Source organism: Adiantum capillus-veneris, chromosome 7 (genome assembly GCF_014529385.1).
Source record: "Adiantum capillus-veneris isolate H3 chromosome 7, ASM1452938v2, whole genome shotgun sequence".
In the NCBI taxonomy this organism is placed as follows: Eukaryota; Viridiplantae; Streptophyta; class Polypodiopsida; order Polypodiales; family Pteridaceae; genus Adiantum; species Adiantum capillus-veneris.
The window spans coordinates 13,376,709-13,397,836 of record NC_140937.1 but is presented as its reverse complement, the minus strand read 5'-3'; the positions used below and the strand labels follow the sequence as shown (position 1 = coordinate 13,397,836).

Below are 21,128 nucleotides of genomic sequence, written 5' to 3'. Positions count from 1 at the left end.
CTAAACTCTAGCTCATACAAGTCATTCAACCTAGGCACGCTCATGAAGTCAAAAACTCCATGAGCTTCATAATTTAGAAAAGTTTGATCCATGCATATAATTGGTATCAGAAGGTGTCGCAAAAAGTTTACCACATAAGTAGACAATAGTCCCAAGTTCCTATTGCTTCCAACATATTGGAAGAGAACAGATTTTGGTAGGGACAGACGCACGATCCGCATGTAGCAATCTAATTTTTCATCTATGAAGGAGACCAAAAGCATCACAATGTAGCTTCTTCATAGACTTGGTCTCACTATTTATGTCCACTATGAGCTGCAAAGAGGGTGTTAGAGTTTTGGCATCTCAAGTGAACTGCCCAATGTGATCCCATTATTTAGTTTGGCTTTAAGGTATTTATTTTACTTATTTGTCAAAGTCTAGGTAAGGCAATTTACTGAGGTTGCTATATAAGCAACCCTCAGCCCCCATTGTATTGTATATCAGTTATTTCATTGCCAAGGTTGGTTGGTTCAGGAGACTCTCTCACTCTCTCTCTCTCTCTCTCTCTCTCTCTCTCTCTCTCTCTCCCCAAGTGTGGTAGATTGGTTATGCCATTTTCCTCTTGAATAACAGGTCTTGAGTTCAACTCTCCTTGTCGGATAGATCTTTAAGGTCTCTTGGGATAGTTTTCTACCACGTTAAAATTCTCTTCTTCTTCTTCTTCTACTTCTTCTTCTCTCTCTTGGTCTCTATGCTTCCGCATCGTCAACTTTGAGACATTAATGATCCTTAAGAAGAGGAGTATGTTGTATTAAATGTCATAGAAGATCAGGTCACCATCCAGGAAAATGTGAAGGTGTGTGACCTGTCACCTACAAGAGGAGGCCTCATTTACAAATGCGAGTGTGCTGAAGGAGAAACCTGAAGGCTAGGGTAGGACGAGGCCACTGAAAGCGGGAGTGGGAGAGGCAAGTAACATAGGACACATGGTCTGTTATCAGTGCTAGGCTACATCCTTGAACGCTTGCCCTAACATGAGGGTGTTACTTACCGAAGGGTAGCTATGGTCAGTTCATGATCTCTAGGCAGTCCTAGTAGCTAAGAGACCCTATCGAGTTGCGGACCCTCTGCAATTGCTGGCAATTAGGGACCTACCTTAACAATGTATTCAAATTCGTTTAATTTAGTGAATCAACTTTCCATAGAAAGTATTTCATGCACATGATGCCTTTGTCTATGTATGAGTGCTCAACAATACCTAATTGCATACACATTAATTCATCTGTTTACTTGCAAATAAAATATTAGGGAAATTGTTAAGAAATCGAGCCTTACTTGACATGATCATGCAGAGCAGCCTGGAAGTCATATGCAGGAAGCCTTTCCCTAAAACCAATTCCAAAGAATGCATGCCTTGCTTGTGGACCTGCTATAACTCAGTTTTGTTGGTTCAAGCAAATCATTATTATATCATCTTAAAGACTTGCATGCTTACCAGAGCTGTCCTCAACACGCAACACAAAGAACCTGTAAAACATCATGATTTTAGGCCACCGTGGAATGTATGTCTGTGCATACAATATACATATTATGCTCTGGAGGCATCATCACCTACTACTGTCAATAACTGCCTCAATTGGTAAAGGTTGATCACCTCGAACTGGAGCTTGTGCATACAGCTCTCCTGCAGCAAAGTAGATACTAATTGAGGTAACCAAGCTCACAAAGAGAAAATTTAATTACTCGTTTCCATATTCAGTCTTGACAAACTGAAGGCAGCTGATATAAAAACATATACTTTGTATATAAAACCTTATAATTTATAAAATAAGTGCCTGATGTATTGTCTTCCAGCTTGATCGTGCAATCTACTCCCTTGCTGACAACTTTCAAAGAACCCTCCCAATCCCATTTATTGATGTTCCATTCATCTGCTCTGTGCAGGGTAAGAATTAAGAATGTCAATATCTTACAACTAGTGCACCCAAAAATCTGTCAAAAGTAAAAAAATGACAGAATACCTGTAAGAAGCCGTGCTTTTCCTTGGAGGTATCTGAGCACAGAAAACTTGATCAGTAATGACCAACCTCAAAGTTCATAAGTATGCACAATATTGTCCTTTCAATGCTAAGTCTGGAGGAAAAATTTTCCAGAAAGAAAAGAATTGCTAACTAGTGAGATGCACGTCTTGTTCGACGACCCCTCTCCAAAACACTGCCAGACTGCCAAAGAACCATAGTTACCTGGAACAAGGAACACCCCCCCCCCCCCCCCCCCTCCACCGGAATGCGTTTGGAACGGGAGGGGAGCGGGCTTTAGAATGCGGGTTTAAAATGCTTGAATTAGCCTTGTTTCAGCCTATATGTTGAGAGACAACTATAAAGCTCCAATATTCCAAATAGAACCATATATAAGGGTGTTTTAAGGTGACGTTTGTCCACGTTCGCAGTTGTAGATGTAGATTGGAGTTGGACACTTCTCGACACAAAATGATAAGAGCCAAATTTGCTGCATGATTGTGGCGATGTCCTCTTCCACAGGGCATCTCCCATGTCTTGCCAATATAGACCTGATCCTCTGTTGCAACCTCCTCCATCGATGGGAGCATCCCTTATCCTGGGCTTCATGGATCTCCCCAGCTCTGCTGCTCGATCACTCAGTATACCTCTGCTAGTGATGTGCATTGTATCCCTCCTCTCTGGCTGGTCTCGTCTCTGCTCAATCTCTCAATGGAAGAACATTGTGATCTCTCTCTCTCTCTCTCTCTCTCTCTCTCTCTCTCTCTCTCTCTCTCTCTCTCTCTCTCTCTCGGTAACCCTGCTCGATATCGCTGAATCTCCAATAGATAGAGGCCAAACTTGATATATTCGTCCAACCCAAAAAGAAAAGCCTCTTTGCGCACATCATCAAATTTGCGTAATTGGGTGCCAAGCTGCAAAACACGGTTAGAAAAAGACATGATTGGCATACCATTCTGCTTGAGATTGCGTCAATCTTCTTTCAATCGCGCTAGGTACTGAGGAGGCATAAACCGCGCCTTGAGCTTGTCGTGGAAGTCGGCCCAATTGAAGAAAAAGGGCGCGTCTTCGTCGGCTGCCTCTAGGTGCCCGGCCAACTGTGCCTCTTGCCATGCATGGTACCAATTAATGGCATCACCGGCAAGGTACATGGCTACTGTGAGAACCTTGCTATTCCCTGTCTTCTTAGTTGTGGCAAAATAAGCATTAAATTGATGCAACCAAGAATGAATAACACTAGCACCCATCTTACCGTCATACTTACTAAATGTCAACTTCTCGGTGACGGGGTTGTTGGAGTCCGCATCTCAGCTTGTGCCACTTGATGAACCACCAACATCTTTGGTCGGCTCGGGTTCGAGGTGAGAACCTGTAGGATCAATTCTTGCATACGTTGGTCTCTCTACGCCTCACGCTCTAACTCCAAGGCCGCTCGTCTGTCTTCGGCCGCTACTCGTTGGGCTTCGCGTGATTGCTCACGCTCAAGCTCCATAGCTGCCTTTCTTTCTTCGGCCGCCTCCTTCCTTGCTTTGGCCGCCAAGCGCGCTTGCTCACGCTCACACTCAATAGCTTCCTTTCTTTCTTCGGCCGCCAAGCGCGCTTGCTCGCGCTCACGCTCCAAGTCGGCCTTTCTTTCTGCTGTTCTTTCTTTTCGTTCCTCGGCCGCCAAGCGTGCTTGTTCACGCTCGCGATCCAAGGTAACTCGTTGACTTCTTGTCGTAATCCTGTCAATCATCGTCTTGACCAAAGCCTCCATAGGATTTGGTGCAATCCTTGGCGTAGATGGGGAAGGGGGAGGGTCGGAAAAACCTCCTAGTGGGGAAAATTCTTCTTCGACACTTCCATGCTCATCACCTCCATGCGAAGTATCCATTCCGCTTTGGGTAATGACCATACATGGGGTCTTGTGGTTCTTGGGTTCTTGAGGGTCTTGAGTGCTTGAGGTTCTTGAGGGTCGTCTTTAGCATGCAATATGTGTTAGAGAAGGATCTTCTCTTATCCAAGCTCTTCTCTTTCCTACGGGCGCACCCCTTGGCGGCCTTGCGCTCACACCAAGGTTGCTTTTTCCACCTCACGTCGATTGGCCGGCCGCTAAGTGCACGGTCCGCTCTCAATGAGTGGAAAGAGAAACAAGGGGAAGCCCTTCTTTCTTGGGTTTCCTGTCACTCTTCAAAAACACGATTAGGAATCGACACGACTAAGTGGACTTGGGTTACGTGCGATCGCAACAAGCAAAAATAAATAAATTCTGTGGTTCTTTCCTTAAGTGATACAGAACACTGCCAAAGCTCTGATACCAATGTAAGGTGCAGCAGGTGTGGATGTTGAACTTTGCTCAAGATGAGTGCTCCGAACTGTGCTCAAGGATTCCTTTTACTTATGGAAGGGAGAGCCTTCCGTTCCTTTAATGAGAGAGTGCAAATGATCACAAACAAAGTGGGTAAACATTGTGCATGAAAGTACTGAGACTGAGAGCTAGAGAGAGAAGAATACGACACAAGAAAAGTTGTCAAACCCTCCTCCAAGGGCCCCTTCTCGATGGCGAGAGAAGTCTATGCTATTGATTGCACAATCTGATACAAGATGTTGATGCAAGTTCTTGATGCTACGATGCAATGAGGTTCTAAGATGGTGACGACGAGCGACGACGATTTCCATCAGAACCCATCAGGAGCATTTTTATAGTGCATAGACCTATTTTCCCTATTTTAGCCAATTTTCACTTATTATTTTTAAGTGACTTTTGTTGGGAACTAAGTAGGGCAAATTTAGCAAGCAAGTATATAAGTAAAGCTAGCGCTAGCACTTTCTGACAGAAGAGGCAGTAGGAACAAGAGTTCAACAGGCACCTTCTCAGCAAGACTCCCCCCCCATCAACAAACCTAGCATTTTTGCAGCAAGCAGGCCTAGAGCAGAAGCCTTGGCGTTTTGCATTGCAGATCAGCCCCGGCGACAACAGGACCAGCAGAAGCCTAGCGTTTTTGCAAGAGACTCCCAATTCAGCCTGGCATTTCTGGAGCAGCATAGCAGACCAGCGTTTTGCAGTTCCATCGCGATAGAACCAAGAATAGCACCAGCGTTTTCAGTTTTCAGCAGTCAGATACCGCAGTAGAACCCCCAAACCTCGTAGATCTCACCTTCTTGCAGCAGATCCTCGCCGCACGGTCAGATCAGCCCGCGTTTGCAGATTCAGCCCGGAAAACGCAGATTTCAGCATCTGCGTTTTCAGCGCGTCATCGTCGCATCGTCGCCATCAACATCGTCACCGACATAGAATCAGAATTCAGCAAATAAAGATTTGCAGATTTCAGCCATTAGCGTTTTCAGATTTCAGCCCGTCTCGTCGTCGTCCTCATCGTCGTCGACATCGTCGGCAAGTCCAAGCATTGTAGAGATTTGTGCAATCAATAGTAGACCGCTCTCGCCATAGAGAATGGGGCCTTCAGAGGAGGGTTTGACAACATTCTGGTGTCGTATCCTTCTCTCTCTATCTCTGTCTCAACACCTTCATTCACAGTGTTTATCCACTTTGTTTGTGATCACTTGCACTCTCTCATTAAAGGAACGGAAGACTCTCCCTTCCGTAAGAAACAGGAACCTTGAGCACAATTCGGAGCACTCATCTTGAGCAAAGTTCAACATACACTTCCGCTGCACCTTACATTGGTATCAGAGCTTTAACAGTGTTCTGTATCACTCGAGGAAAGAACCACAAGAACCACATAATTTTTTTTGCTTGTTGCAGTCGCACGTAACCCAAGTCCACTTGGGCATGTCGATTCCTAATCGTGTTTTTGAAGAGTGACAGGAAACCCAAGAAAGAAGGGCTTGTCCAACCTCCCCTTGTTTCTCTTTTCACTCATTGAGAGCGGACCGTGCACTTAGTGGCCGGCCAATCAACGTGAGGTGGAAAAAAGCAACCTTGGTGTGAGCGCAAGGCCCCCAAGGGGTGTGCCCGCGGGAAAGAGAAGAGCTCGGGTGACGAGAAGATCCTTCTCTAACACAGATTGCAAGCTACAGAAGAACCTCAAGACCCCCAAGAACCTCAAGAACCTCAAAAACCTTAAGAACTCAAGAACCTCAAGAACCCAAGAACCCCCGACCCACAAGAACCCAAGTTCCTCCTGAACTTAAGAACCAAAGATCTCAGTGTATGGTCGTCACCCGAAGCGGAATGGATACTTTGCATGAAGGTGATGAACATAAAGAAGGCGAAGAAGAATTTTTCCCACCAGGAGGTTTTTCCGACCCTCCCCCTTCCCCATCTATGCCACGGTTTGCACCAAATCCTATGAGGCTTTGGTCAAGACGATGATGGACACAATGGCACGACAAGAAGCGACTTGCGTTGTCTTAGAACGCAAGCGCGGTGAACGAAAAGAAAGAAAAGCACAAAGAAAGGCAGCTATTGAGCGTGAGTGTGAGCAAGCGCACTTGGTGGCCGAAGACAGATGAGCGGCCTTGGAGGCAGAGCGTGAGGTGCAGAGAGACCTACGCATGCAAGAGTTGGTCCGACAAGCTCTCACCTCGAAGTCCGAGCCGGCCAAAGATGTTGGTAGTTCATCAAGTGGCGCAAGCCGAGATTCAGACTCCAACAACCCCGTTACAGAGAAGATCACGTTCAGTAAGTATGATGGTAATATGGATGCTACGATTATTCATTCTTGGTTGCATCAATTTAATGCTTATTTTTCAACAACTAAGAAGACACGAAATAGCAAAGTTTTGACGGCAACTATGTACCTTGTCGGTGATGCCATAAATTGATACCACGCATGGCAAAGAGGCACAGTTGACCGCGCACCTAGAGGAAGCCGAGGAAGGTAGCCCCTTTCCTTCAATTGGGCCGACTTCCAAGACAAGCTCAAGGCGCGGTTTATGCCACCACAGTACCTAGCAAGGTTGAAAGACGATTGGCACAGTCTCAAGCAAAATGGTATGCCAGTTATGTTTTTCTCTAATCGTGTTCTGCAGCTCGGCACCCAATTACGCAAATTGGATGATGAGCGCAAGGAGGCTTTCATTTTCGGGTTGGACGACTATATTAGGTTTGATGTCGAAGTCCTCGACTTAATCGATCTCAACAAGGCGGTAGCGATTGCTCTCGCACAAGAGATGAAGCACAGCAAGGGAAAGCCTAAGGAAAACAAGACTTCTACAAGTACCACTCAGACTCCTCAGAACAGTAAGAATGGTAAGAATGGTAAGAACAGTAACTCTTCTAACCAATCTTCCAATAGTCTCTCAAAAAAGAACTCTCCAAATGAACCTAAGGGTAAAGCTACCACAATTGCTAAACCTAAGCTCACTCCAGATGAAAAGGCAGAACAAGGAATTTTAGGAGGATACATCGCGTCGGAACAACAACGCAATTATTTTAAGGAAGGTCGTTGTTTTCATTGTCACATCAAGGGTCACTTAAAAAGAACATGTCCTAAGCTTGAGTCTAATGACTCTAAAGAACCCACAGAACCCACTTCCTCTGTCAATACAATAAATGAGAACACGAGTGTGACCCAAGTCTCTCATGATCCTCCCATTGATGAGTCTCTCATTAAGTGTTATGGTCATGTGAAGGGTCAGCCTTTTGTCATATTAGTTGACCCAGGCAGTATGCATGGTTTGATTAGTGACTCTCTTGTCGAAAGAGCCCGCTTGGAGGTTCGCAAGACATCTCCTTTCGAGGTGTCAGGCTTCTCTCCCGGTATGGACTCTCTCATCACGCAAGAGTGCCTTGATGTTTTGTTCATTGTTCAACAAGTGTCCTTCCGCAGAAAATTTGTAGTCTCTTCTCTTTCAGGATGTGATATGCTTTTGGGCATTCGATGGTTTTGTGAGTATAACCATCTCATTGATTGGGCGGAAAATATGTTCACTTTCAATGCCAAAAGTGACTCTCCCATTGTCATTCGTGGAGAGCAAGTTGTTGATTCTTCGTCTCTCAATTCTAATGTGCAGGCGAAGATTGAAAAGACTTGGAGAACAAGACTCTTGCAGTCTCTTCTTTTCCAAAGCACGACACACATGATCTGCATGATAATGATTTGCATGATCAAGATGTGATTATTCACGAGCATGATGATTTGCATGATCAAGATGTGATTATTTACTAGCATGATGATTTGCAGGAAAAAGTTGTGATTGTTCACAAGGATGATCGTTTAGTTGATGTTTTTCTAGTGAAGCTAACCTCATTGCAGATTCGACCAATCACGAAGAACTGATCTTGACTCTTGAGCCGAGGTCTAAAGAACCCCCACAGGAAGTATTCTGTGTTCAAATGATTAGACAACACGCATTGTTCAAGTGTTTCATTCGTGATACTTTCCTGTATTTAAGTCACCGTCCTTATGTGATCCCTTTTCATAGGCATGACATATTGTACGATGAGCACGATTCACTCATGAATGAGCACGGATGTATGCGGATTACTCATGAAAAGATGAAATGTTTGCATTCAAGGAATTCACATTCCATGTCTCTTCCTTGGCATGACACAGTATCAGAAAGAGCACAAGACGGATTGAGCATTAAGCATCGGCATTTTCATTGTGATTTACCACAGTTGATTGATTTAGATCAGAAAGTCACAATTCGAACCCATTGTTTGCATGTGTTTGATACGGTTGGCACTCCGTCTATATGTTCATCTACATTGCATGCACAGTCTTTAAAGAAGACTGGAAGTTTTCTAGTCACTTTACGTGGAATGGTATGTTCATGTTTTTGTGTTCGAAGTGGTTTCAGGAATTTTCATCCTAGGAGATTCTTGAAGGTAGACGCATGACTATAGACGAAGTTGAAGCATTGAAGGAGCCACAGATGACTTTGTGTCGCTTTCGACGTGGCCCTAAGAAGCAAGCGGAGACCTTTATGAAGTTCAAGTATCGCATGACCCACTCATTAGAGTGGGCCGGCGAAGAGTCCTTTCCAAGATTCCAGACCCTGTTGGGGATCTCCCTCAACGCCATATAGTTCGGTACCAGTACCTGAGGGATGTCACGTGCACATCTAAACCCTATGTGTACGTGGACAAGCTACTTCATGACATGGGTTCAGTTTAGTTCAGATGAGGAAGCGTTCTGGTACTTTTATAAGTCTGTTCGCAGACCGTGCATGACCAGGCACTTATAGTAGATGCATATCCTCTGGTTGCACACAGCATGATCATCAAATTTCCATCAAAACTCATCAGGAGCATTTTTTTCCCTATTTTAGCCAATTTTCAGTTATTATTTTTAAGTGAGTTTTGTTGGGAACTAGGTAGGGCAAATTTAGCAAGCAAGTATATAAGTAAGCTAGCGCTAGCACTTTCTGGCAAAAGAGGCAGCAGGAACAAGAGTTCAACAGGCACCTTCTCAGCAAGACTCCCCCCCCATCAGCAAACCTAGCGTTTTTGCAGCAAGCAGGCCTAGCGTTTTCATCAATAGGAGAAGCCTTGGCGTTTTGCATTGCAGATCAGCCCAGGAGATAGCAGGACGAGCAGAAGCCTAGCATTTTTGCAAGAGACCCCCAATTCAGCCTGGCGTCTTTGGAGCAGCATAGCAGACCAGCGTTTTGCAGTTCCATCGCGATAGAACCAAGAATAGCACCAGCGTTTTCAGTTTTCAGCAGTCAGATACCGCAATAGAACCCCGAACCTCGCAGATCTCACCTTCCCGCAGCAGATCCTTGCCGCACAGTCAGATCAGCCCGTGTTTGCAGATTCAGCCCGGAAAACGCAGATTTCAGCATCTGCGTTTTCAGCGGGTCGTCGTCGCATAGTCGCCATCGACATCGTCACCGCCGTAGAATCAGAATTCAGCAGATAAAGATTTGCAGATTTCAGCCATTAGCGTTTTCAGATTTCAGCACGTCTCATCGTTGTCCTCATCGTCGTTGACATCGTCGGCAAGTCCAAGCATTGTAGAGATTTGTGCAATCAATAGTAGACCGCTCTCGCCATAGAGAGTGGGGCCTTCGGAGGAGGGTTTGACAACATTCTAGTGTCGTATTCTTCTCTCTCTATCTCTCAGTCTCAGCACCTTCATTCACAGTGTTTATCCACTTTGTTTGTGATCACTTGCACTCTCTCATTAAGGGAACAGAAGGCTCTCCCTTCCGTAAGAAAAAGGAACCTTGAGCACAGTTCGGAGCACTCATCTTGAGCAAAGTTCAACATTCACTTCCGTTGCACCTTACACATGAAGTAGCTTGTCCACGAGCCTTGCCGAGGGAAGGAGTCTGCATAGGTCCACAAAGGTCGGTGTGAACCAACTCCAAAACGGCAATGGCTCAGCGTGTAGGAAATTATGAAGGACCATTCTGAGCTCATCTATTTGAGATGTGTTCGGTAGAAGAAATTGGAGTTTCTCTACGAAGAAGAGGTTTTCTGATGGTCGTTGATCATTGAGTACTTATGTGCTTTTACCATTACAGTAGCAACTTTTGGTTGCAAGGAAGAGACGCTAATGGGCGTCAGGAAAACACTGCTGGTGGTAATAACTCGCAAGAGGAAAAAGATTGGAAGGAAGTGCCGCCATGCACAAGGAATCTTCTGATTAAAACAGTTAGCCTACGTTGAGCGACGGCCCGGAACAAGAACCTTCTTTAATGCGATCGCAGACTCTGTTTGTGAAAGAAAGACATCAAGATTAATGCTCAAACCATAATGCTCTATGGTTTGAGCATTCCCTATGCGGGAGGACACAAGAGGTTTAATATCCTTAGGACTAATAGCGCAAGGTTATGCGCAAGGACATAGACCTAGATTGATTTCTAGGACAATTATTCTTCTCGGGATTGAGAAGGTGGAAATGAGTTAAGAGATTCTCGGATGAGGAAACTTCCGATCTCTTGGAAAGACGTGAATGACGAGTTCTTACATCGCTTGTAAGTTTGATGATTGGTGAAGGATATCCTCGAGGTATTAGAGGACGGACATGAACCGGTAAGGTAAGAATTGAATTATTAAATTTTTGTCTAATTTAATTCTAAGTTCTCTTTTGAGAAAGGACTAGCTCAACTCACCATTGAGCAAGACTTGGAATTTTTCCAGTTTCTCCCCGGGCAATTTAGTTGGACCTCTACAATTGAGGACAACTGTTTATAAGTGAGAGGGATGTTTTGCTAAATTGGTTTTATCTGACAAAAAAATAATTATAAATGAATTATTAGATTTATAAGTGAGAGGGTTTTCTCGCTTGGAACACCAGGAAAAGTAATTCTAAATGATTTATTGAAATTTTAAGAGAGAGGGTTTTTCTCAGTGGAGACATCCAAGTACAGAGTATCCCTGGTGCATCATTCAAAGTAATGACAGGAGCACTATGAAAGGGAATATCTGTAAGGCCACTAGGAACGGGTACTTCTGATGCGTCACAACGGATGGGTGACAGGAAGCATCAGTAAGAAGTATCCGACCATCCGGGAATGGACATCTCTGATGCGTCATAGGATGGGTGACATAGAGCATCGTGAAGGGGATTGTACCGTAAGTTCGGTAGGAAAGGACTAGGTGATGGGTATTCCTGATGCGTCACAAGGTGGGTGACGGGTGCATCGGAAAGGGGATATTTATAGTCGAAAGGAAATCCAAACTGGAAAGAGGAATACGCATAAAGACACAAGCACAAGATTAAAGATGCGTTCTGAGAAGTTTTTCCTGAAAAGCGGATATTTTAACGAGTTTTCCGGGAAGAGCAGACGCTTTCCCGCGAGGAATCTATGTCTGCATTGCATTTGTGAATGTGGTTACATCTAGGGACGCCTGGGAAGTGCTGTGAAAAGCATTGTTTTTAACTTATAAGGTTTTATTGAGTTCTTGGGCAGGTTCAGACCAATTTTAAAGTATGCCGGCCGCCCACTTAATAAGTAGGCAGCCACTTAGAGAATAAAGCAACAAAACCAGCCAGCGAATTCTCTCTCCCTATTTCGGGTAGAACAGCACAAAAAAAAATTTAAAAATAAAAAAATCTGACGCGATCTCTACGCGGCCAACCTCTACTCAGCTATTCCTGTTGTGGCCAAGGAGCTATAAAAGCACCAAATGCCCTCACTTAGAGGGGGAGTTACCAGCGTCAGCAAGAGAAGACTTCCGCCAGAAGACGCAAGAGATCGCGAGACTGCGAAGTACGGAAGTCGCTTTTCCCGCGCAAGAGCGACAGGTATCTATTGTGGATTCGCCATACCAATTGTGTGTGTGTTTGCAGGTACTTCATCGCGAAGGAGAAGCGGGAAGGCTTCGGCCTACGCTTGGGAATTCTGGGAATGGAATTCATAAATTGTCTACGGAGTCTCGACTCCGAGTACAGACGGAAAAAGGATTGAGAGCTCGTCTCTCGGATTTCCCTTACGAGAAGGAACGACCATCGAGTCAGAGAATTAGAACGGAGGGGTTTCTCCGGTTCTTGTGCTTGTAAAAAGATTCTCCCTAATAAAGGATTCTCTTTAAGGGGGGGAACCAACCCATCTTCTGGTCCCAGTACTGTGTCAATCTTCTCACTCTCTATCTCTCTCTCTCTATCTAATCCTCTTTATATCATCTGGCTTCAGTATTAAGTGATAAATCCTATTTATCCAAATGTATTTTATATTGCTATGCACTCCCGTTTGTGACAGCTAGCCTCTAAATAGATTTGTGATGTTGCTTCCCACAAATGCAAGTAATGCATTTCACATGCTTACTCCCAACATCTGGTAAGTCTGTAAGTATCTACTCACGAAAACCAAGCCGAAGAGCATCATTGTTCAAATGACCAAATCTGTAATGCCAAAGATCACCAATAGGTATCCGTGTCGCTGAAGAAAGAGCATGGAGCCTCTACTGCTCACCGTACGGGCACAAGAACAATCTACAAGCAATGCCACACCGTAGAGAGTGTGGTAAGGGTAGAAACAGGGAGAGGGATCCTTGTGAAAAAACGCCAGAGAGAGAGATATCGGTGGTGGAGAGATAAGGATGGTGACTAAAATACAAGAAAGCATCAAAAATGAAACACTCGAACAATGCGTGCTGACTAATCATTCGAACACAAAATACTTCCTGTTGTTCTTTGGACCTCGACACGAGAGCCAAGATCGGTTCGTCGTGATTGATCGAATCTGCAATGAGGTTAGCTTCACTAGAGAAAGCATCAACTAAACCAACATCCTTGTGAACAATCACATCATTATCCTGCAAATCATCATGCTCGTGCTTTGGAGAAGACAAAATTGAGAGTCTCCTCCTGATTCTCTTCAATCTGTGCCTACACATTAGAAAACAGTGGGACCAACTCTTGCATGTGTTGGTCTCTCTGCGCTTCACGCTCTAACCGTCTTTCTTCGGCCACTAAGCGTGCTTGCTCGCGATCACGCTCTATGGCTGCCATTCTTTCTTCGTGTTCACGATCCAAGATTGTTGGTCTTTCTATGTGTTGTCTCATCATGTCCATCAACGTCTTGACCAAAGCCTCCATAGGATTTGGTGCAATCCTTGGCGTAGATGGGGAAGGGGGAGGGTCAGAAAAACCTCGTGGTCGAGAAAATTCTTCTTCGCCACTTCCATGCTCATCACCTCCATGCGAAGTATCCATTCCGCTTCGGGCAATGACCATACACTGAATTCTTGGGTTCTTAAGTTCACGAGGAACTTGGATTCTTGGGTTCTTGAGGGTCTTGAGTTCTTGAGGTTCTTCTTTAGCTTGCAATTTGTGTTAGAGAACGATCTTCTCTTACCCGAGCTCTTCTCTTTCCCGCGGGCGCACCCCTTGGCGGCCTTGCGCTCACACCAAGGTTGCTTCTTCCCACCTCACGTCGATTGGCCGGCCGCAAGTGCACGGTCCGCTCTCAATGAGTGAAAAGAGAAACAAGGGGAGGCTGGACAAGCCCTTCTTTCTTGGGTTACCTGTCACTCTTCAAAAACACGATTCGGAATCGACACACCCAAGTGGACTTGGGTTACGTGTGACCACAACAAGCAAAAAAAAATCTTGTGGTTCTTTCCTTGAGTGATACAGAACACTGCCAAAGCTCTGATACCAATGTAAGGTGCAGTGGATGTGAATGTTGAACTTTGCTCAAGATGAGTGCTCCGAACTGTGCCCAAGGGTTCCTTTTACTTAGGAAGGGAGAGCCTTCCGTTCCTTTAGTGAGAGAGTCCAAATGATCACAAACAAAGTGGTAAACACTGCGAATGAAGGTGTTGAGACTGAGAGATAGAGAGAGAAGAATACGACACCAGAATGTTGTCAAACCCTCCTCTGAAGGCCCCACTCTCTATGGCGAGAGCCGGCTACTATTGATTGCACAAATCTCTACAATGCAATGGACTTGTCGACGATGTCGACGACGATGAGGACGACACCGAGACAGGCTGAAATCTGAAACGCTAAGGGTTGAAATCTGCAACTCTTGTATCTGCTGAATTCTGACTCTATGTCGGTGACGACCGCGATGACGACGATGCGACGACGACGTGCTGAAAAAGCAAATGCTGAAATCTGTGTTTTCCAGGCTGAATCTGCAAACGCTGGCTGATCCGACCGTGTGGCGAGGATCTGTTGCGGGAAGGTGAGATCTGCGAGTTTCGGGGCTTGCGGTACGGAGTTTAGATGCTGAAAACTGAAAAGGCTTATGCAGAGAAGGTCATGACGCCGGAAATCTGCAAAAACGCTAGGCTGAAATTCTGGTGCAAAAACGTTAATGAAACTGCAGTCGCCAGGTTGGTCTACAACTGCTGAAAACGCTAGGCTCCTTCTGTTGCAGATGAAAAACGTTGGCTGGTCTTTGATGGCTGAAAACGCTTAGTCTTCTTGCCGGTCTTGCTGAGAAGGTGCACTTCGACTGTGGTCTCCTGCCTCTTATCCCTAGCGCTAGCTTTTCTTATATACTGGCTTAGTCAAATTGCCCTACCCAGTTTCCCAACAAAGTCACTTATTAATAATAAGTGAAAAATGGCTACAATAGGGAAAATAGGTTTTCTGCAATGTAAAATGCTCCTGATGGAATCTGATGGTAATGCTGATGATCATGCTGTGTGAAACCAGAGGATATGCACCTACTCTAAGTGTCTGGACATGCACGGTCTCTGCGAACAGACTCACAAAAGTGCCAAAACACTTCCTAAGCTAGGCTAACTGAACCCTTGTCATGAAGTAGCTTGTCCACGTACACATAGGGTTAGATGTGCACGTGACATGTATATTATCTTGTATGTGAATAATAACATTGTCTCAAGCTCAAAGGAAGATCTTGTGGGTTGGGTGAAAACTCAACTAATATATATATATATACCTAGATGAATCCACGATATACCTAGATGAAACTCAACTAATGTCTACCTTTGCTATCACAAACCTTGGTTTGTTACATTATTTTCTTAGTGTTGAAACGATGCAATCTCCTGATGGCGTCTCCATCCTCAAAAGCATGGTATGGAAAAATGCTCTCCGATCTCTCGTCCAATGGATCCAAATCCAAGGATGATGCTCCTTATTTGGTGGATGCTACAGAGTTCAAGCAGCTTATTGGTTATCTCTTGTTCTTGGTTAACACTGGCCTGATATTTGCTATGACATGAGTATCTTGCGTCAATTTTCTAGTCAGCCTCATATCTCTCATTGGCAGGGAGCTCATCTAGTACTTCAATACGTTTTTGGCACTATTGCCTATGTTGTTCAATAAACTAATGATCTTGTTTGTTATAGTGATTGTGATTGGGCTAGTTTTGTTAACACACGGAGACCCCCCACTAGTTATTGCTTTCTCTTTGTTAATTCTCTGATATCCAAAATCAAGAGCACGGCTAGGAGAGAACGGAGCTCACATTGGAAATGCTCAATAAGGAAAAAGATAACGACTGCTTGCTTGCAAGAGATTCAAGAGGCCATTGGAAAGAGTACAAACGATGCAATAGAGCCTATTCCCATTGATGGTGCTAGTCATATTGGGGCATCGTGCCAAGGTGGATACATACAATAAATATGGTGTAGAAAAAACGTTGTAAAGCATGGGTAATCACTACCAATACAAAAGGTATGTTAAGTACTAATTACATGACACTCTCTCTCTGTTGAACCCTAGCGAACACTTCTCTTCTCCATAGCTGGCCTCCCCCAGCAGCGAGGGGCTGCCTTGTGGGGGGGCGTTAGGTCTCAATTGAGCCCCTGCAAGCCCGTAGGCACCCACACTCCATCTTTGTCTCGGTCCTCACCTCGCGACTGAGCTCAGTCGGCATGGCCACGCTTTGCATATGACCGCAGCTCTTCTCGCCTGGCTCTGCCTCGTTCCTCGCCACACCTTGCATTTGACGCCAGCTCACCTGGCCGCGCAACGCCGCATTACTTGCATCCATTTTAGGTTTGCTTATTAGCAGCTTACACACTCAACCATCTTAGCAGGGGGTTCACACGCTGCAATCGACTCTTCACCACCTCGGGAGACATGACAACCAAAGAGAAGGCTACAACCCCAAAGACCCCTGTGAGGACATGATCGAGCTTTGCGGCTATCCTGGCAGCTCCAAGCAAGCTTGACCGCATCGGACATGTCACAAAGGGTGACGTGGCATGGACCCTGGACACACTTAAAAGCAGGGCAGCAGAGGACACACACACCCCAATATGGCAGCACCGAATAATGCGGAGACAGGCTGACATGGCAGTCCCGAAATCTGCGCTCACTAACAGTACGGAAAATCCCGCTTTTTGCGCCGTAAAAAGCGCTGACAATGTACTGAACTGGCAGCTTTTTGCGTTGGCAAAATTCTATGCTTATTTAAGAAGCTTTTTGATCAATTGCTTTATTTCTCAAGGCTTTTCATTGATTGCTTTTGGAGCTCTGCTTTTGGGCATCCCTTGTACCTTATAAATAAGTGGGCAGGGCCCTCACAACTCAAGAGCATCTGGACGCAAAGTCTGAGAGTGAGAACCCTCCCACTCTCTTGTACTTTGAACACAGATTAATACAAAAAGAAATACCGAAAGGGGCGCCAGTCTTTGGGGCCAATATCTCTAGGCACGGAACTCTGTTGGGCCGTGTCGAATCAAGTGTAAATTGTGAATTGTGAATTGTTTTGAAGTGAATCTCGCTGCGTCGTGGTAGAATCTTGACTTGGAGTGTCCAAGTTTGTTACGGGACACCTCCAAGCGGCCCTCGATCGGGTCATGGAAGAGAATCGCCACCTCAAAGCTCTCATTAGCAAGCTTGAGGCACGATTCGACTCTATGATAGGGCTTGCCACCGACAAGGTAAAGGAAGTTGAGCTGAAGTTACCAAAGTTTGCACGGTCACACTTGCCAAAGTGGAGACCTGTGTGAAAACGGAGCTCCGAGAACGACACCTCCAAGAAGAGAATGCCCTCAAGGTCCACATTGGAAGGTTACCCCAAGCCTGGGACAAGCGCGAAGAAGACTTCTCCGGACGCATCAACTTCCTCAACAAAACGCTTAAGCCGGTTCACATTGACTACAACGCAGTAGGAGGCATCACCAACAAGCTCAAAACTAAGCACACACCGAGTGGACATGCTATCCTCGAGTTTAGAAACAAGGAGGGATGACTTTGGCTACTCCAACAATCACACCTCTTAATAGACACCGGGTTTTGAATTGCCGAAGAACTTACTCCAACTCAAATCAAACGCAAAGGTGAGGAGCTCAAGAAAGTGCGAGCGGCACAAGCCCAAGGCAAGTGGGCGGTATACCGTGGAGAGAAGGCCATCATACAAGAGTTTTGCTCTCCTAAGCCCCCCACCACGCCGCCAAACACCACCCTCTAGCTTCTTAGTTTCCCCTATCTTTTCTGAAATTTTATTTTTAATTTTATATCCATCCTAAGGTTGTCCTTTTCAAACAACTAGACCCCATCCCAGCCCTATCGACCCTCAGGTCGCTCAATGCCAATGTAACAACCATTACCCTCTCGTTTATGAGAGGAGACACCCTTTGTATGCATGTTTTTGGTCCCATGGATCATATGTGACCTTCCGAGGACGATAAATTCATCTCTCTCTCTCTCTCTCTCTCTCTCTCTCTCTCTCTCTCTCTCTCTCTCAGGATGTCTTCTCTATATGCTCTCCACTCTTCATTCCTTGAAATTGTCACGTGCACATGGCTCTCTGTGTCACGTGGACATGCTTCATCGACTTCCAAAGCCAATTTTGTACATATCTCTAGATAGGAGTGTCTAGAATCCTAGGAGGATTAATACCACCAGTTTTGTGAGCTTGTTCGCAGAACAAGCATATCCAAACGAGTCCATTAGATTAGGTTTTTTAGTTTTAGAACCCTCTTGCATAAATGGTTTGTACAAGCGTTTTGATAGATGTTACACTACGGTAGGCATCTAGTATTACATGCATATAGTTTTAGGTCAAAGGAATCCAACAAGCCATTCAGATTCCTAGGTTGGCAGATGTGCCACAGTTTTCAGTTTTCAGGCCATAACCTCACCGAAAATGTGGTGGATCTGCTAACGCTACCTTCCTTGCTACAACCCGGACCATTGGCAGCCCATTGAGCCTCTCCTCTGTCATTTTCTCACCGCATCAAGTGCTCCCATTGCCGTCCATTTTCAGCTACGTCATCATCTGCATTTTCAGCCCGCTTTGCGCGTCGGATCAGTTACGTTTCAAATCTGCATTTTTGCAACCAGCTTTCATTCCTTCATTCCTCTCACATTAGGAGCGCAAATCAGCCGCAGGTCTTCCCCTTGGTGGCCATCAGCAACCCCTCACCAAGACAGATCTAAAGGTGCATCAAATCAGCCCCAAAGGTGCTTCATCTTGAAGAGTTACAGCAGGGACATTCCCCATTCGAATCAGTAGAGTTTGCACTTGAGGTATTGCGTGTTGTACATTCCATTTACACAATCAAAAGCAAATACCACATCGGCAACGATGTGGGGGGCCCTTGAGAGGGTTGGATGGGACCCCATTGATGTCATTCTCTTTTCCTCTTTCTCCCCCTCTACGCATCTCTACCTCTCTCTCATTCTCTCTCTACAAGGAAATACAAAGGACCATCATTCGTGCTAAGTAGCACACATTCAATCAAGGAAAGAAGTAAAGATTTGCGGAAGTGTAAAGTCTAGATCTTGTCACCATTTCAATTCCACTGTACCTAACAAAAGTTCAACCATCAAGGCCATGCTAACAATGTGCTTAAAGACGCTTTTCTCCTTAGTACTCTCTTTGGCCTCCATAAGCCATATGCTAATGGCTCATGAATGTTAACACCCAAGTTGTGATGATTAAAGAGTTGTTGCATCATAAGCCCACTTGGAAAGTGGCTTTTGCTGTGGCATCACAAAATGTTGGTTAGTTTCATTAGAGTTTCTTCATCAAACAATTCTTGCTTCTCAACTTTACTTGACTTTGGCCTAACACATGGCGGATTATTAGCCCAAGGAGATTCGTTAACATGTTATGATAATAATGTGTACAAACAGACATAGGGCCCATAGTCATATGCCTAAAGACTCTTTATTCTATCCAAAAAAGATACATTTTCTACTTTTGGCTTTCAACTTACACATTGTAGAGCCTAAAGCATGAGCATAACTAAAAAAAACCAAAGTTTTAAATGCCTAATTGAGGCTCCTTACCTGCGTAGGCCTCTTCGGGTTCATGCTCTTGAACTCCTTTGTGTAGCTTTGATTGAGGAAATATAAAGCCTCAAAGGAATATACACACTTATCTTTTCCTTTTGCCATACCTTTATCCCAAAAGAAATCACACATAACTATAGCCTTATATTGATGGTGAATGTCGTATTTGTTGCTTCGACCAAAACTTCCACCAAAAAAAGCACACTCTTGAGCATGTATACTATATAGAGATAGAGATAGGTTGGGTGTTATTGCATTGTATAAAAGAGACATAAATCCTCAGATTTGTCTTATACGCCCATTTGGAAGCTGCAATGCGTACGCATATGACACCATCCACACACGTGACACTCACCTCTAATTGTTAAGAAACTTCTTTTGTGTGACACACTGTCGTGAAGATCATGTTTGCCTTGCGCAGACGTGACTATCCTCTCTCTCTCTCTCTCTCTCTCTCTCTCTCTCTAGAAAATTACCAAATAAACGTAGCACTCTTTGACTTGAAAGAGAACAAGCTCCGCATTCTCTGTATCTTCTTCAGTGGAAGGAGACGCCATTACCAGTAAGCTCTTCTTCCTGGTAGTGCATCAGATCGACGAAGATGGTATCTTCGTTGGATTGTTCCGTATGAAACTTAGCACAAGTATACATGTAGTTGTAGATCGGGGGTGGCGACCCACGGGACTAATGGACAATTCGACACCACCATGAGTCACATTGAAAACTAGTCTTCCGTTGATGGCCTTGTCGTAGCAATTATTTAATTAAAGAAAAGTAATTTTACGTTTTTAAGATATAATAGAAATTGTTTCTAGTCTGCGTAAAGTCTTTAACTAGAGTGCTTCGTTAGCCGTCGCAGAGTCCGAGGGTAAGAGAAAACAAGAAGATAAAAACGGGGCGGGGGGGTGGGGGGGGGGGGAGAGAGAGAGAGATGTATATTTTTTATTATCTCCACATAGGTCTTCAGCTATCATGGGCAAGCAGAGTCATGATGAGATTGTTAGGCAGGGGCTGTTACAAAAAGATGTCGTGCTTGGCAATGCTTTGGTTGACGTGTATGCTAAGTGTGGTGTACTTTTTAAGCCCATGTCGACATTCTTTGCATTTGCTGGAAACATTGTAAATCTTTTTGGCACTCCTCTTATTGCACATATCACGCAATTAGTGAATTCCAAGAGGCGACATCCCGGACAGAGCACTTTTTGTGCTTTGTCAAGCGCTCCACATTTGGCATACATATCAATCAAGGTAGTACCAAGCACGACATATCGGCATCTTGTGTACATCCACATGCCTTCAAGATGCACGCTTATGTGACTGCATCTGGAGAGAGGCACTCGCTTCGCATTTGCTAAAAACAGACTAGAGCTTTCTGGCCTTGCCATAGGGGGAAACCTTGCAATCAGTGCATTCCAAGAGTCCACACTCCGGACAAGAAGCTCCTCAAGCAAATATTGCGTAGAGCCACATGCCTTCAAGATGTAAGCATAGCTTGCAAGACAAAAGTATATGTGGCTGAATTTGGAGAGTAGACGTGCTTTGCATCCCGCAATCGATGCA

General features: G+C 44.9%; 1 protein-coding gene across 4 annotated transcripts in view; it reads right to left on the bottom strand.

The window, feature by feature from the left end:
* LOC147453459 (Adaptin ear-binding coat-associated protein 1 NECAP-1) overlaps nucleotides 1–20,299 on the bottom strand; it is a 63,187-nt gene extending 42,888 nt beyond the window's left edge. For 2 of the 4 annotated variants that reach the window (XM_086515644.1, XM_086515643.1), the window contains exons 1-6: nucleotides 20,045–20,299; nucleotides 2,004–2,035; nucleotides 1,818–1,918; nucleotides 1,594–1,666; nucleotides 1,478–1,509; nucleotides 1,318–1,411 (exon numbers count right to left, since the gene is read on the bottom strand). In XM_086515644.1, the coding sequence (XP_086371770.1) occupies nucleotides 1,318–1,411; nucleotides 1,478–1,509; nucleotides 1,594–1,666; nucleotides 1,818–1,918; nucleotides 2,004–2,035; nucleotides 20,045–20,125 (413 nt within the window). In that variant the 5' untranslated portion in view covers nucleotides 20,126–20,299. The remainder of the gene's footprint in view (nucleotides 1–1,317; nucleotides 1,412–1,477; nucleotides 1,510–1,593; nucleotides 1,667–1,817; nucleotides 1,919–2,003; nucleotides 2,036–20,044) is intronic. The other 2 variants (XM_086515641.1, XM_086515642.1) reach the window with 2 other exon arrangements.
* Nucleotides 20,300–21,128: the final 829 nt, after the last annotated feature.